This window comes from Impatiens glandulifera, chromosome 8 (assembly GCF_907164915.1).
Source record: "Impatiens glandulifera chromosome 8, dImpGla2.1, whole genome shotgun sequence".
Classification (NCBI taxonomy): Eukaryota; Viridiplantae; Streptophyta; class Magnoliopsida; order Ericales; family Balsaminaceae; genus Impatiens; species Impatiens glandulifera.
In genome coordinates, this window is record NC_061869.1 from 7063469 (window position 1) to 7081066 (window position 17598).

The 17598-nt window shown below is 26.4% G+C and overlaps 1 protein-coding gene across 1 annotated transcript; it reads right to left on the reverse strand.

Annotated features, from left to right (window-relative positions):
* Positions 1-14167: 14167 nt before the first annotated feature.
* LOC124911799 (protein FAR1-RELATED SEQUENCE 5-like) lies at positions 14168-16440 on the reverse strand. Its single transcript, XM_047452318.1, has 4 exons — positions 16312-16440; positions 15476-15885; positions 14864-15078; positions 14168-14547 (listed from the first exon to the last, which is right to left on the reverse strand). Coding segments are annotated over exons 1-3 (612 nt in total). The 5' UTR covers positions 16313-16440; the 3' UTR covers positions 14168-14547; positions 14864-14877.
* Between the last annotated feature and the right edge of the window lie 1158 nt (positions 16441-17598).

A 17598-nucleotide genomic window follows, 5' to 3' on the forward strand; every position in this document is an offset into this window, starting at 1 on the left:
AAATATAATTTTTTTATTTAATAACATATATTATAACATGGTATAATTTTTTTAATAATAATTTTTATTAAAATATTTTATATTTAATTTTTCTAATATTTTTTTAAATAATTTTTTTATATAAAATTGTTATTTTAGTTTTAGTTTTAGTTTTTATATTTACTTAATTTATTATAATTTTATTATTAATATATAATATTTTAAATTAATCATATAAAAATGATTATATTATTATTAATTATTTTATTTATTATTAAAATTTTATTTTATTAATTATATTTTATTTTAAATAAGTTATTGATAATATTTAAATAATTGAAATAATTTCTTTCAATAAATAAATTTAAAAAATTATTATTATTTTAATTATAAAAGAACTTCTAATATAATTATAAAAAAAGAAATATATATATAATATTATAATTATAATTATAATTATAATTATAATTATGAGAGAATATGGGAGAGTCAACATAATGGGAGAGAAAGTGTATCACAAGAATTGAGATTCATTCTTCCCAATTTAAATAGGAATTGATGATTCATGAGTATTGGCTAATCAAATCAATATGGGTCAATTTTTGTTTCTTGTTCCTATTTAAAAAAAAAAAAAAAAAAAAAAATTGGAGATTCCAAAACTAAGTTTAATGGAACAATTTAATTGTAATATTTTTAAGATTATTGGTGAAAATTAAACAATATTTATTTTAATATTTATTTTAATGAGGATTATAAACATATTGATTTAATGATTTTATGAGCAAAGAGGTCACTGCAATGGAGAAGTGGGACGCTTTAAAGAAAATGCACGACTCAATTATAAACCCGGAAATAAAGCATGTTTTACGGTCAAAACGGATACAACAATGAGAGATAGATTGACATGTATTATAAAGAATTTTATATGAAAGTGTGTAATGATTTACACAAAAAAAAAAAAAAAAAAACATATTAGCTTAAGTATATCGAGTCTAAAAATTTCATAAGTAAAAGTTCAAAGGGTAATATATATATTGTGTAAACCTTAAATCCTAAACATGTGGAGATTATTAGAATTTATAATATATAGATGACATGTAGGGATTATTAAAATTTATAATAAATAGATGACATGTGGAAATTATTAGAATTTATAACATAAATGACTTTAATTATATGAATATAAATGAGAATACAAAATACAAATATGTCTCAAAATAAAATTAGAATAGTGAATTTGTTCCACACTAAAAAAATATAACAAAATAAAGTGTTATTGTTGAATGTTTTAAATTGAATCCAAACAAAGCATAACCATGATCATCAAAAGGTAAGCAATATCAAATTCAATTTGCATCTGATTAATAGTTGGGAGTTGAAGTTTATTTTGTATTTAATTGTATGAATTTTATTTAAGAATTAAAATCACTCAATGATTATATGCACTAAAGATCAAATAATTGTGAAGATGAATAGTCTAATTTATTTAAATGCATAATTCTATAATATTTGATTTTTCAGCAATTTCAATAATATATATATACAATAAGAAAGTTTTCATATGCCTCAGGTGTGGAAAAAATTATCAAAAAGTTATCGATATTATAAGTATATCGAAATATCGTACAGTAATATATCAAAACTATCAATTTTTAAGGTATACTAAAAAAAGGTACGGTATGTTATCGATACCCGAAATTATTTATACGGTAAATGTACTAGATTTTGAAAATTTTGGTACATCGATATATACCAAAATAATATTTATAAATTAAAATATATATATATATAATACTTAGAAAGAAGCAAATATATTTAATATTAATTTAATTATAAAAATATAATTTTTTAAATCAAATTAAAATATAATTATATTGTAATATTATTAAATATATATTATCTCTAACTTGTTATAAAAAATCTAACTAAACTTTCCATCTCTTCAAGTAATGAAAAGGAAGGGAAACTAGGTACCCAATCTTTTATATCGTTTTCAAGTATATTTTTGCAATTTCATCCGCAATGGTTGCCAGTGAGTCTGTTTTTAAATTATGTAAAAAAAAATAATGAATCCATTTAAGAGTAATTTGAGTCTTAAAATTGTGGAGCCATTTTGTGTGCACAAATAATTGGCTAAAAGGATAAGAATTCAACTTATGAAAAGATCTTATGAAAAGATCATACAAATGATGAACTTAAATTGTTTAAGGAAATTGAACCAATTAAAAGGAATTAGAACATTTTTATTAATTAAGTGTAAATTAACTAATATTTATTATTATTATATAACATAAATTATATTATTAATTTATAAAAATAATATTTTATTTTACGATAAATATTTTAACTTTTAGTTTTGTGTAACGTTTATGTATTAACTATATTAAATTTTATTTTATTTTTTTTTTGTTAAAATTAATATGTTTTTTTAAGTGTGCACAAATGATTGACTAAAAGGAGAAGAATTCAACTTATGAAAATATCATATAAATGATGAACTTAAATTGTTCAAGAAATTGAACCAATTAAAAGGAATTAGAACTTTTTTATTAATTAAGTGTAAATTAATTAATATTTATTATTATTATATAACATAAATTATATTATTAATTTATAAAAATAATATTTTATTTTACGATAAATATTTTAATTTTTAGTTTTGTGTAACGTTTATGTATTAACTATATTAAATTTTGTTTTATTTTTTTTGTTAAAGTTAATATGTTTTTTTTAGGTGTGCACAAATGATTGACTAAAAGTAGAAGAATTCAACTTATGAAAATATCATATGATGTTGTTCAAGGAAATTGAACCAATTAAAAGGAATTATAACTTTTTTATTAATTAAGTGTAAATTAACTAATATTTATTATTATTATATAACATAAATTATATTATTAATTTATAAAAATAATATTTTATTTTATGATAAATATTTTAATTTTTAGTTTTGTGTAACGTTTATGTATTAACTATATTAAATTGTTTTTTTTTTTGTTAAAGTTAATATGTTTTTTTAAGTGTGCACAAATGATTGACTAAAAGGAGAAGAATTCAACTTATGAAAATATCATACAATGAACTTAAATTATTCAAGGAAATTGAACCAATTAAAAGGAATTAGAACGAAATTGAACCAATTAAAAGAAATTAGAACTTTTTTATTAATTAAGCGTAAATTAATTAATATTTATTATTATTATTATATAACATAAATTATATTATTAATTTATAAAAATAATATTTTATTTTACGATAAATATTTTAATTTTTAGTTTTGTGTAACGTTTATGTATTAACTATATTAAATTTTGTTTTATTTTTTTTGTTAAAGTTAATATGTTTTTTTAGGTGTGTACAAATGATTGACTAAAAGGAGAAGAATTCAACTTATGAAAATATCATACAAATGATGAACTTAAATTGTTCAAGGAAATTGAACCAATTAAAAGGAATTATAACTTTTTTATTAATTAAGTGTAAATTAACTAATATTTATTATTATTATATAACATAAATTATATTATTAATTTATAAAAATAATATTTTATTTTATGATAAATATTTTAATTTTTAGTTTTGTGTAACGTTTATTTATTAACTATATTAAATTGTTTTTTTTTTTTTGTTAAAGTTAATATGTTTTTTTAGGTATGAAATATATAATACCGATACTGTACCGAAATTAAGGTGTACCGATATCAAGATAAGGTAAATGTATACATTTTTTATATCAAAATTTATGGTAAGGTATAAGGTATGAATAAAAAATTAAAGTATATCGTAACTGACTCACCATACGCTAGTGTGAGCATTCTAAGAATCGATGACGTGGCAACTAAAAAATTTAATATTTCACATTAGAGGCTAATTCAATATTACAGTAATCTCATTAAAAAACACTAGCATTTATCTCGTGCATTTGCACGAGTAATAATATAAAAAATCGTGAAAAAAATATTACGGTAAAAATGTGATAGCATTTTTAATTTTATTTTAATCGTTTTAAGTTTAGGGGCGGGTCAACCCACAATTCGACTCAAATATTCATTTACTCTCACATTTTAGAACGATCTCTAAAACAATTGATACAGTTTGATTCCTCAACTCATTTAGTTTCACATTTAGAGTCCACTTCTTCCCCATACTACAAGTGAAAAGAAAAATGTAAAGACTACCATTAAAGTAGCCTAGACGAGACTTACTATATCCATATGAATTATGTCTTCTATCTCTATAAATATGACGGAATTCTTCCATTATTGCTCACTAATAATAGTGAATCTATAGCGCAGAGTCAAAAGAGAATTATAACCGATTAAAAACTATTTATAAACTACCGCGTTCATCAAATTTGATGTTGAATTTAAAATATAAAGTGTTATTAGCCTAGTTGGTTAAAGGGTTGTACTTGTTTTGTTATGTTGCAAGTTTGAAGCATACCTATAGCATTTTTAATTTTATTTTTAACCGTTTTAACTTTATGGCGGGTCAACCTACAATCCGACCCAAAATCAATTTACTCTCACATATATATTCAAATTAACCACAGCTTTTGGCCCGACAATCCGGACACTTTAAAACTTAAGCAACATTATATATATATATATATATATATATATATATATATATATATATATATATATATATATATATATATTAGTTAGTTAAAAAGTTGAACTTATATTATTAAAATGTCCCGCGATCATTAAATTTAGTGTTGAAATTAAAATATAAAGTGTTTTTAGCCTAGTTGGTTAAAGGGTTTTTTTTTATTAGGTTGCAAGTTTGAACCATACTTATAACGTTTTTAATTTTATTTTTGACCGTTTTAAGTTTATGGGCGGGTCAACCCACAATCCGACCCAAGTATCCATTAACTCTCACATACATATCCAAATTAACCACAGCTCTCGATCCAGCAATCCATTAACTCTCACATACATTACACTCGTTTATGATTTTATTTTTTATTTTTTTAAATCACTTTGTTTATATTTTAATTTTTTTTTATTTAAAAAATACATTTAAAGTTGGTTAGTAATAGATACACATAAATATAAAATTTAATTTTTTTTTATGTTTTATTGAAATCACTTTGATTATATCTCTATATTTATTTTATATTTTAAAAAAAAATAATTACTTAATAAAATCATTAATTTCGATCATTTATTTACAATAATTGACTTTTGGTTATCAATGACATTTGATAGGACTATTATCAGTTAATTCATTACTGCTTAATTTATTCTAGTTAATTATTAATACTTAATTTATTTCAATTATTTTTATTTTTTTGGAATTAAAGTAAAACTATTTTTAAACTCATGATATTTTGGTTTGACTCTTATTATTGGGTTATCTTGGTAGGGTTAATTATCTTATAAATAAATAAATTAAATCTTTTTCTCTAAGCTAAAATTATTATATATCAACACAAAGAAACATTGTACTCAGAAGTTGTGATGCACATATATTTAAGATAAAACAATAAGTTGCTATGAAATCCTAAGTTATTAGCAATTTTATTGAAGATAACTTTACCAACGATATTATCCCACTAGTAATAATATCAACAATGGTATTGTTGATGTAGATGAATTGTGGAGGATCGGGGCAGATCTCTTGGAAGTGCCAAGCTCTTTTATGTGACCTTCTGACCGCAGATTGTTTGGCCATACATAGCTTATTAGATACTTTGTGTTCTCATGTCGCCCTTATGCTAAGGGGAAAGACACCCGAGGCTATACGAAATATGCACATATCTGTAATTAGAATGCCGGGACATTTGAATAACTAGATATGTAGTATTTTTTTTGTGACCGGGGATGTCATGCTAGTTCTCCTTCATCCAAAAAAAATTGAATAACTAGATAGTATAATGTTTGTTTCTCTGTTTTTGTTGTAATTTTATTTATTTAATTTTGGTTGTTATTGAAATTGATGTAGTTTGAATGCAATTTTTCAAATAATAATACTTTTGCAATTTGGGTTCTAAGACTTTATGTTATATTCATATAATTAACTTTTCATAAAATGTATTATGCAATCTATTTTGGGAAGTATAATCTCATAAATAATTTAGTGTGTTCTCAATTTTCTACTTAAGATTTGAATCCGATTAAAATATCAGGTTAGAAGTCAACAGTGTGATGCAAATTTAAGATGAAAACTTCTCAATAAGAAAATAATTGAAGATTTATATGTGATTCTATCCGTTAATGATGCACGGGTATTATGGTTGCAAATGAGTCAAGTCACTCGTGATTCGCTTGATTAAAGTTCGACTTGAACTTGACTTTGACCGAGTTCGAGTCGAGCTCAAGTTGGCTCGTAATTTAATATTCGAGCCGAGCTTGAACTTATATAATGTTTACTCGATGGCTTGTTGAACTTTTTCGAGTATGATAATATATAATATATTTTTTATTTACTTAATATTAAAACTTAAAATTTAAACGACGGTTCATATGGAAATTTCATAATCCATATAATTATATTATATTGCCCTAAAATAAAGCCATATTTCTAATGTATCATCATACCTTAAGTGACTCTTCATTTCTTTTTTTTCAGTCTTTATCATTTCTTTCACTCTTCACATCTTTTCTTATTTAGTTTTCACCATTTTTTTCACTCAGTCATAATAGATTGATTCATTTTTATATTATTTTTATTTACAGAATTTCTCTCAATCATTCACAAAAGGTCTAAAGTTAATTAAAATTTATTTCACTTCTACTATATTTATTGTTTTTAGATAACTTTGATTTCTTGTTATTTTAAGGAAATTTAGCGACAAAGAAAAAAAACTCTTTTGTCGGTTAACTTATTAGTAAGTCTTGTTCATGCTTTCTTCATTTATTATGAAAAACTTATGTTTATATTAATCGCTTACAGATAAATATAGAAAAATACTATTATATATATTACCAATTAGCCAAGTCAATAAGAAAGAACACAATAAGTTTAAAGGCGTCAAAGATATAGTTGGATGAATATAAAAAAAACAATATTATATATAATAATTTTTATTATTTTTTCTAAAATAGGGACGTTGGAATGATGAATAGAGGATATAATAATTAGTATAATATATAATATTGAAATAAATAAATAAAAGTTAATATATTATATATAATAAGAGATAAAAAAAATGTTTGTATATAATAATATGGAGAGAGAAAAAAAAGTTGACTATATTTATTATATATAATATGTTAATGAAAATATGTATTTATAAAATTAATAATATATTATAATATATATATATATATATATATATATATAATTAATAGATTATTACTATAGGTTAATAGATTCTGGTTATATTGCATCTAAATAATTCAAATATATATAATAATATTTAATAGAAAATAATTCAAATATATATAATAATATTTAATATAAAATAGATCGAGTTAATAAATCGAAAACACTATGGTTAATTAGCTTATATTTAGATTAATTGTTTTTTTTTTCTGTAATTGATGTTTGATAATTTTATGTCGATAAATTAGAATTCATATGTCTATTATTTTTTTCTTTTTAAAAGAGAGAGGACATAACAAGAAATTTTGTTGTCGATATTTAATTTTCAAAGTAAATTAAATTTTAGATATTTGTTTTAATATGTATTTTTATATTAATTATTTTTAAATTTAAACATTTCATATTATTGAATGCATGTAGTTATAAGTGTGCTATGATTGAAGAACATGATTTAAAAAAAATAATATATTAAATGTTCAAACAATTTATATAATTTTGTATTTTGATTTTGGAATTTTATGTTTTATAATAATGATATGTAGGAAAATGAAATTCACACCAAATTAAATGTGAATTAAGCGTGAAATTAGTCCAAATGAAATTCACATGAAATTCAAATGTGGATTAAAGTAAAATTAATCCAAATGAAATTCACATAAAATTTAAATGTGAATTAAAGTGAAATTAATCCAAATGAAATTCACATCAAATTCAAATGTGAATTAAGGTGAAATTTCATCCAAATGAAATTCTCATCAAATTCATTGTGAATTAAATTTATTAATTGTTACAATTAACATTAATATCTTTAATGAGGCAATTAACAAATGGTGTTAATTGTTATTGTAACTACAAAATATTTATTGTTGGATGTAACTTGCAAGGATGATGAAAATGCAAGCAAGGATAACCGTTGGATGAATGGATGATGGATTAGTGGTCGTTGGATTAAAGAATTGATTATGAGTTTAATTTTTAACTATAAATATCCCTTCACCTTGTATTCCTCTCCACACATTATCTTATCACTTCTCACTCTAGAATTCTAAAAGTCTTTCCTTGTTTTTGTGAGTATTCTTCGAGTTTCTTGACTCGGTCATTTATGTGTGAAACCCGGTGATCGTGATTCAGGTACTTTTGTCTAGTTCGTTGTTATAGTGGTTTTTCTATGCTAAATCATTGTAGGTTCCGTTGTACTCTAGGAATTAGCCACCAATGAAACTCTCCAGCATAAAAGGGAGACGGTGAAACTGTTTTAAGGGAACTGTGATTCCACAGGCTTCAGAGCAAACGAGAAGATTTTTCTTCATCTCCTAAATAATCTATTGTATCTGTTATATTATCATTGTATTGTATTCCTATATTATTTACGTGTAATAGTTACGAGATAAGATTACTAACATTCTTAAAATAGTCTCAAATATTACTTATCTCAGATTCTTACACGTTTCTGGTTTTATTTCAGAAATGACTACCGAAATACCTACTTCTAACATGAGGATACCGGTTCCTGCTAATCATCTAGATAAGCCAGAAAAGTTTGATGGCTCAAACTTTAAGAGATGACAGTTGAAGATGTTCTTCTACCTCACGATTCCTCGCGGAGGATCCTCCCACTCCTAAAATTGATGAGTCAAACGTGGTTTCATCGTCGGATGCAAACATGCATCCGATTGATGTGCACGCGGCTTCGGCCATTGATGCTTGGCACCATTTAAATTTCTTATGTAGAAATTACGTGTTGAATGGTTTGTTAGATTCATTGTACAATGTGTACATTGAAAAGAATACGGCCAAAGATCTATGGCAATCTCTTGAACGTAAGTACAAAACCAAAGATGTGGGTGCAAAAAAGTTTATGGTCGATCGAATTTTAGACTAAAAATGGTAGATTCAAGACCGGTCATTAAACAAGTTCAAGAGATCAACGTTATTTTGCACGAAATTCATTTTGAGGGCATGAATTTGGGAGAAACTTTTCAAGTGGCTGCTATTATTGATAAGTTTCCATCGTCTTTGAACGATTTCAAGAACTACCTTAAGCACAAGTGAAAGGATATGAACGTAGAAGAATTGGTGATTCGTCTACGCATTGAAGAAGAAAATAAAAGTGCCTCAAAAAAATACTTTAGTCAACATGTGGCTAAATCAAATGTGGTTAATCATGGTAAAGACAAGAAGAAACACAATTCTTTTGTCAAAAAACGGAACCTTAATCCTAAAGGAGCAATTTCTAAGAAGTTCACGGGCAAGTGTTTCAATTGCAATGGCATGGGCCATAGATCTTCCGATTGCAAGAAGTCGAGAAGAGTTTGAGAGGCTAACTTAACTCAAGAATTATCGGACATTGATCTATGTGCAATGATATTTGAGGTTAACTTGGTGGGGTCTAATCCACGAGAATGGTGTATTGACACTAGAGCTACAAGACATGTTTGCTCTAACAAAGAAGTATTTTCAAGCCTATAAGAAGTGAAGAATGGTGAAAAGTTGTTCATGGAAAATTCTGCAACTTCTGATATACAAGGTGAAGGGAAAGTGGTGTTAAGATTGTCTTTAGGGTAAGATTTAACTTTGACTAATGTGTTGTATGTTCCGGAGATTTGGAAAAATTTGATATCCGAATCACTTCTAAGTAAGCATGGTTTTAAAATTGTGATTGAGTCGGATAAAATTATTTTATCCAAAGGTGTAATATTTGTAGGTAGAGGTTATGCTACTAATGGACTTTTTAAGCTCAATGTATTGGCAGTTAAGTCAAGTATGAATGAAAAGAATAACTCTTATGTTTATTTGTTGGAGTCTTCCATTTTATGTCATGGTAAACTAGGTCATATTAGTTATGATTCGATGCATCGATTAATAAAACTGAAAAATATACCTACATTCGAAATAAATAAGAAACACAAGTGTGAAATTTGTGTTGAAGCGAAATTGACGAGATCATCCTTTCAAAACGTTGAAAGAAGTAATAGATCGCTTGATTTAATTCATACAGATGTGTGTGATTTAAAAAGAACACCAACACGTGGTGGAGGAAAATACGTTATTACTTTTATTAATGATAACACAAAATATTGTTATGTGTATATTCTTAAAAGTAAAGATGAAGCCATAGAGAAATTCACTCTCTATAAAAATGAGGTTGAAAACCAACTTGGTAAAAATATCAAGGTATTAAGAAGTGATAGATAAAAAGATGATCTATTGTTAGAGAAATATATTTTCTACAAAAAGATAAAGTTGCACAACTAACATAACAAGAAAATGTCTTGTTTAAATTTGCTTAGTTGATGCTCAATTTGATTTTATGAGGGTTTGAAATCAAGAGATGTGTTTTTCTTTAATATTATTTTCATACAAATCTGAAGAATAAATATCTTCAAAATATATTTTGTGAAATGAATTAATAAAGAAAATTTGGCTTGTAAAGTTTTGTATGACTTTATGAAAAATTTGATCATATTTTGATTTTAACTGAAAAATTAATAAATGTGACAATTATGTATATCATAATGACATTGAATGTGGTTATTTTATTATGTGTCTTTATACAATATTTTTATCATTGGAAATTACGATAAAAATGATTAAATCCACTAAGGATGTGAATTGCACTAAACAATGTGTCATGAAAGACTTTATGTCTACAAGTGAATATGTTGACACTTGAAAGTGCAACTATATGGGTGGAAATCTTCTAACGAAAAATATATTTTTAGTAAAATATGTAATCGTTTACACAAAGGCATAATAGTTTAAAGACATTTTGTCCACTAGTTGGCCAAGTAAACAATATTTTTCACAAAGAATGTTTAAATGATAATTATGTATGAATTATCGAACTTATTAGAATATATTCCAAGATTGTCTAAAAGGAAATTTCTAATTATTGTGATAATAATATGAAATTAGACAAACTTAAAGTAAATGACAAATCTAGACATACACGTTTTATTCATAATGTCATTAGATTGTACTCTCTAATAGAGTTATCACATTTGAATATATTAGTCAAGGATAACATTTTGGATCCACTAACCAAACTTGTTGAATAGAGAGTTAGTTTGAAAATCTTTTAAAGACATTAGCGTACTATAAGTTGGTATGAAGGAAAACTCAACCAATGTAGACTGAAGATCCCAAGAACTAGGTTCAATAGGACAACCTAATTATACTGACTTGGAAGATTATTGTTGAGGATTAATCCTACAATAAAACAATATATATTTTGACGAGGATAAGCATATCGCTTTTAATGATTTTTTTGTTAGCAAAGAGATCACCTACTTGAGGGAGAAGTGGGCCCGTTTCGAAAGAATTGCACAGCTCAATTCTAGACCCTCTCACAGAACTAGGCGCGTGTTCCATGGCCAAAACGGACACAACCATGAGATCTTGACATGTAGCAGGAAGAATTTTATGTGAAAGTGTGTAATCGTTTACACAAATGGCAGAATAGTTCAAGGACATCGAGTCTACTAATCGGTTAGTGAAGTTACATACTTTCATAAGGGAAAGTTCAAAGAGTTACACATATCTATCCTATTTAGGATTCAACTATTGAACATTTTACCGGGTTAATATTTCAATTTCTATTAATGTGGGGATTGTTGGAATTTTAAACTAATTCCATTAATTAAATAGAAATGAGAATTATGATAAATAAATTAAATGTAATTTAATCAAAATAAATATAAATTCATATTAAATTCAAATGTGAATTTTTAGTGAAATTTAATGGCAATGGATAAGATTGAATGTCAAGAGTCTTGAAATGTCAAGAGTCTAGGAATGGCATTCGTTGGATTGATAAATGAATTTATTGTGATGGTTTAATTTTCGGATATAAATATCCCCTTATGTTGGAACTTTCACATATCTCATATCTCTTTTTCACTAATTTCATTATCTCTAGAATTCGAAAGATTCTTTCTTTGTTTTTGAGTGTTCTTCGAGTTCTTCACTCAGTCCCTCAGTCGAGTGTTCTTCGAGTTTTTGACTCGTCATATTTCCATTGAAACCCGGTGATCGATTCAGGTATTTTGTCAAGTTCGATGTGTAGTGATTCCTGTACTGAATCACTATTAGATTCATTGTACTCTGGGAGACAGCTATCTGCGATAAGCTCTAGCACAAGGGGAGACGGTAGAACTGTTTTAAGGAAAATGTGCTAAGCACATGCCTCGAATCAACATTTTATCTGGTGATTTCGTTCTTTGTAATATTGTATTTATTTAATTTATTTGTAACATCATTTTATATATATATTATGTTATTTCAAGATAAGATTTCTAACACAATTTTAAACACAACTCACATAACTTTATAGTTAAAAATGTTTTCAAAACTAAACGAGCAGAAAAAAAATGATGTTTAAGGTTATTATCATTTTTATAATTACAATTTTAATGATATATTATAATTGTGAATCTTTTATTTCATAAGCTTATTTTTTCTTTCTTTTTGACAGTCGAATCACAAAAGTTCATCCAACTAGGTAGAATAATTATTTACATGATATTTTTACTTATAACATTTTGGTCTTGTGATATCATTCATTTGGTAGGTTATCATTAATGTCAATGTTAACAATGTTCTAACCCAAGATGATGAGTGATGTTATTTGTAAGAGGAGCAAGATATAATTTTGCTTTATTTATAATAAAAAAATGGTTGTTTAAAGTTTTTTTCTTAGATTTTGTGGTTCTTATATCTTACATGATATTATGCTTTATATTTGTTTCTAAACATATTTGAGAGTTTTTTTTTGTTTTTTAGATATTTTACACGCTTGAGATACAATTCTTTCATGTTTTATGATTTATTTATGTTGTTATATTTGTCTTTGGTTTTGTTGTGTAACACACGGGTTTCAACCTAGTATTTCACAATTTTAGAGAGTATTTTCTCTTTCTCTAAAATCTTTTCTTTTTGTACTTTTCATTAAAAAAAATATTTTCTTTTGATCTATCCAACTTTTTAATACCATCAAGTTTGATACATAGTGATTCAAGTGTTGAATCACTATTAGATTCGGTTGGCTACAAAGGAGTTAAAACACACTTAACTATTTAACCAGATGCAGAACTTGTCGTCTAACATGCTCGAACTCAGGACCTCTCAAGAAGGCTGGGATATCTACTTTTTATTGCTTCTAGAGGAAGACGATAAAACTGTTTTAAAAAAATGTGATAACACAATCTTGGATCAACCTCTTATTCGGTGATTTTGTTTTTTCACACATTTTATTTTATTTCATTTCTTTATAACATTGTACCGTCTGTGTAACAAGAGACGAGGAACCATCTCCACCTTCTAACAACACATGCAACATTAGCTTACAATAATAACGTTCTTCAACATATATCGACGGTAAGATCTGTCAAAATTGATGCATAAACCGTCGGGATAGCAATACGGTAATGGGAAGAGTGGTCGTCGATATTGTCTGAAATACAGACACAAACAGTTGTAGTATCATCGATATAGAGAATTAAATGTTGACCACCTTTATTGTCACCACAACTAGATGCCGACACTTACAGTTGGCATAGAGTATACCCTCTCAATCTAGTTACCCTATTTTGAATAAAATTATCCTGGTTCAAATTTGATATGCTAAATGTTGACAACATAAAAAAAAAATATTATAATGGAGATCAGATTTATGGAGTTTCAGCCAAATGATCAAGAAAATATACTGAGGATGGTTGTAGATATGCTAACAAAGTCGAAAGTTATTAAAATATTACAATATATAATAACTTAAGAACAACATATCAAACTCAAATGACATATATTGTCAAAGGCTTAGATTCACAACATTTAAATGCAAACATATTTAAAGATGTACAGTACTATGTTTATATTAAAGTGTAAAGGAAAATATATAAAATAACAGAGGAAGGAATTTGGAATTCAAAATGAGAAAATTATAACAGTATTAATCATTAATAGACAATTTAAAATTAAAATTATTAACAAAATCATCTTATTGTAGGCTAACTAAAACAGGTATAAAGTAGAATACCAAGTCTTAACATGAAATAATCTAAGGTACTATCATTGAAACACAAACAACTCCCTTCCCTGCTTTGTCTGGAAATTGAGAATCTGCTTCATCGCTAAGAATTCTTTTTCCGTAGTATCAATCAATCAATCGAGCGCGATAATCCAAGAGTATGGAAGATGTTTCAAGAACACTAATGTGTAGTGCAATTGTACTGTATTTTCCTCTAGACAGGGAAGAAGATGATTCGTCGACAGCCACCATTGATGTACAAGGTAAAGCTATAGATAAATATAGATCAACAACTATAAGGATGCTAAAGATGAAAATGAATGCTCTCAATAACAATCCTATAAATCCATCTCCAAAATGTAAGCTACTTCATATAAGGACACATGGCCAACAAATCGAAGTAGCATATTCAATATTAGCAAATAAAGTCTTCATATTATCAATCATGCATTTTTAAAATGAAAACATAAGTCACCTATGTATTGGTAATCAAATCCTAATTCTCATAATTTGTCTCCCACTTCCAGCATTTGCCATTCGGAACCCTAATCTCTGTTAAAATGAAGAAATGAGCATTGGACTAACCTTGAATATTATCATTATCTGCGCGATAGCTCATCCTCTAGAGCCCCAAATTCTTTTATATTGTCAATGACAAGTTCAACCCTCTTTGACAGTTGGGTATTGTGCTCTTCCACCTCTCCAATGAAAGCGTTTAGTTGCTCCTTATATAAAGCACATAGTCGTTTCTTTATCCGGAGTTCAGCAGTTAACTCCTGAATCTTCCGATCCTTATCGTCCTATAAACACATAAAACCATAGAGAATCTAATTTGAACATGTCTAAGAAGATGGCAGATAATGTTTCTCAAATGTTCGATACAGTTCAAGAGTTGATGACCAATTATCAGAAGTGTTGGACATCAAAAACAAAAACAAAAGTATTCATCTTCTTGACTAATCTCAAAGGACCATGGCTTAATTTTAGACCCGAGCTAGTAAGGAAGAAATGAAATGCACCAAGAAACTGACATGAGAAACCCTGAACCACATTTTCTTTTTTCGGAAACAAGGGTTTGAGGCTAGCTTAGCACATCATCCCTCCGCCATGATTTCCTATTTCAATCATGGGTGGTCCCTGCAACACATTCTAAGTGATCAAAATGTATGGTTTCATGGATTTTGTTTTTGTTCTCACCATAAGAGGACGAACATCACGTGGAGCAACAACTAAGGGATGATTATGATCCTTTACAAACTTGGTGACAACCCATTTTCCAGATTTTTCAGACTTCACTAGAATCATAGCCTTACAGCCTTCCCTTGTACTTGCCCGTTGTTTCCTAACAGGTCCCAATTTTCCTCTTATGCTAACACAATGTCCCTCCTTATTGCATCCAAATCGACGTGCAAGGATCCTTCCATCAACTTCGGATCTACGACACGACATCACGCGCATGACAAAACCAATTCCCCTAGCATATTCATCGTAAAATGCTTTCGCAGCATCTTCAGATTCAAATCCCATCCCTTCATAGGGTTCTAAATTTGAATCTCCTTCATAACAAACCAATTCCCCTATTGGTTCAGCAACCTCATCTGAATCCACTGCACAAAACTCACAAGTCTATAATCTGTCAAATTAAATTAAGTATCTGATCTTTTATCTATCAAAAGAAGAAGCATTTTACTCTAGACTAATCATATGAGAGATCTCTAATACTGCAATATTTTACTCAAAACAGCTAAAACTATTGTCACGGGCATTTATTTCATCAAACAACCAGCTGCAACAGAGAATTTCACTTACAGTAATACAGAAAAACAGAATAAAGATATGAGCTTTAATGGAGTCTAAGAAAACCCAGATGAATCAGTAAAGGGGAGAAGAACAGGAGGATAAAATTCATCACATCACACAGATTATCAGTTGGCTAAAGAGCTGCATATTCTTTTCCAACCGGACGACACAAACATCAGTACAAACGAAGTAAAAAAACACAAATTCAGAATAAGAAAAAGGAAGCAACTCACTCTGGTTGGTGCGCGGTAGTATCCCAATCGTCGTCTACAGGACGACGGGGAGAGAGAGAGAGAGAGAGAGGCTCTCTCCTGTAATTGTGTGACCTTGACTAATCTTTTTCTTCCTTTTTCTTGTTTCCTGTTTTTTATACCCTTTTTCTTTTGCTTGTTAGTCCAAAGTCAATCTTATTCATTTAAATATATTTTCTTTTCAACTTATTTGAATTTTTATTTTCAAAATAATTGAACAAGGAATATTTAGATCCTTTTAAAAGATTGGCAAAGTTGTATTTTATGCAAATAAAATATATTAATGCATTACAAAGGTGGCCCAATAGAAAAAATCAATTTGAAATAGGAATCGCAATAAGTAGGCTGTGCAAAAAAATCGGCAAATCAATAATCCAACCGAGCCGATGGCTTACTGGTTTCATTTTATCGGTTTATTGGTTAATCGGTTCTAACGGTTTCGGTTAACTGATTTTTATCGGTTAAACGGTTCGATTTTCGATTAAGTTATTTTTCTAACAGTTTAACCACTAAACTGGTAATAATTTAATCATATATATTTATATTAGTTATTTTGTAAATATTATATATATTATAAATAATATTTAATAATAATAATATATATATATTATTTTTTCTTTTAATTTTAAATTATAATTTGTATAAAATTGTTTTAAAAAAATAATTTCCATGATTATTAGTTTAAAAATAAATACTTTATAAATATATTATATGATTTAGAATAATACAGTATATTATAATAATATTTTATAGATATTTATAAAATATTATTATAATATATTATATTATAATAATAATATAATATATTATAATATAGATAAAAAAAATAGAAAATAAATAAAAGTACAACGCAAATAAAGATTTAAAAATTATATTTAATAAGTTTAATACTTAATTTAAAAAATTGAATTATCGGTTCACGGTTAACTGACCAGAACCAATGGTTTCAAAACCGGTAAAACCGATACCTATACTGGTCAGTTTGTAAAATAAAAGGTAAAATCGAATTTAATCAGAGAATTGTTTAACCGATTAATCTGTTAATAAACCGGTTGTAAAATGCATCTACCATTTGTATCTAAAAAAAAATTATAATAAAATTTTATAAATAGATTTTTAAATATAATATATACTGTAATATATTAAAAATTTATATTATTATAAAAAATAAACTTACAATTTTTATAAAATATAATGAATAAATAAATATAATGATGATTTTATATATTTAAATTTAATTGTGTTTATAGTGTTCGGGACAGATGAGAT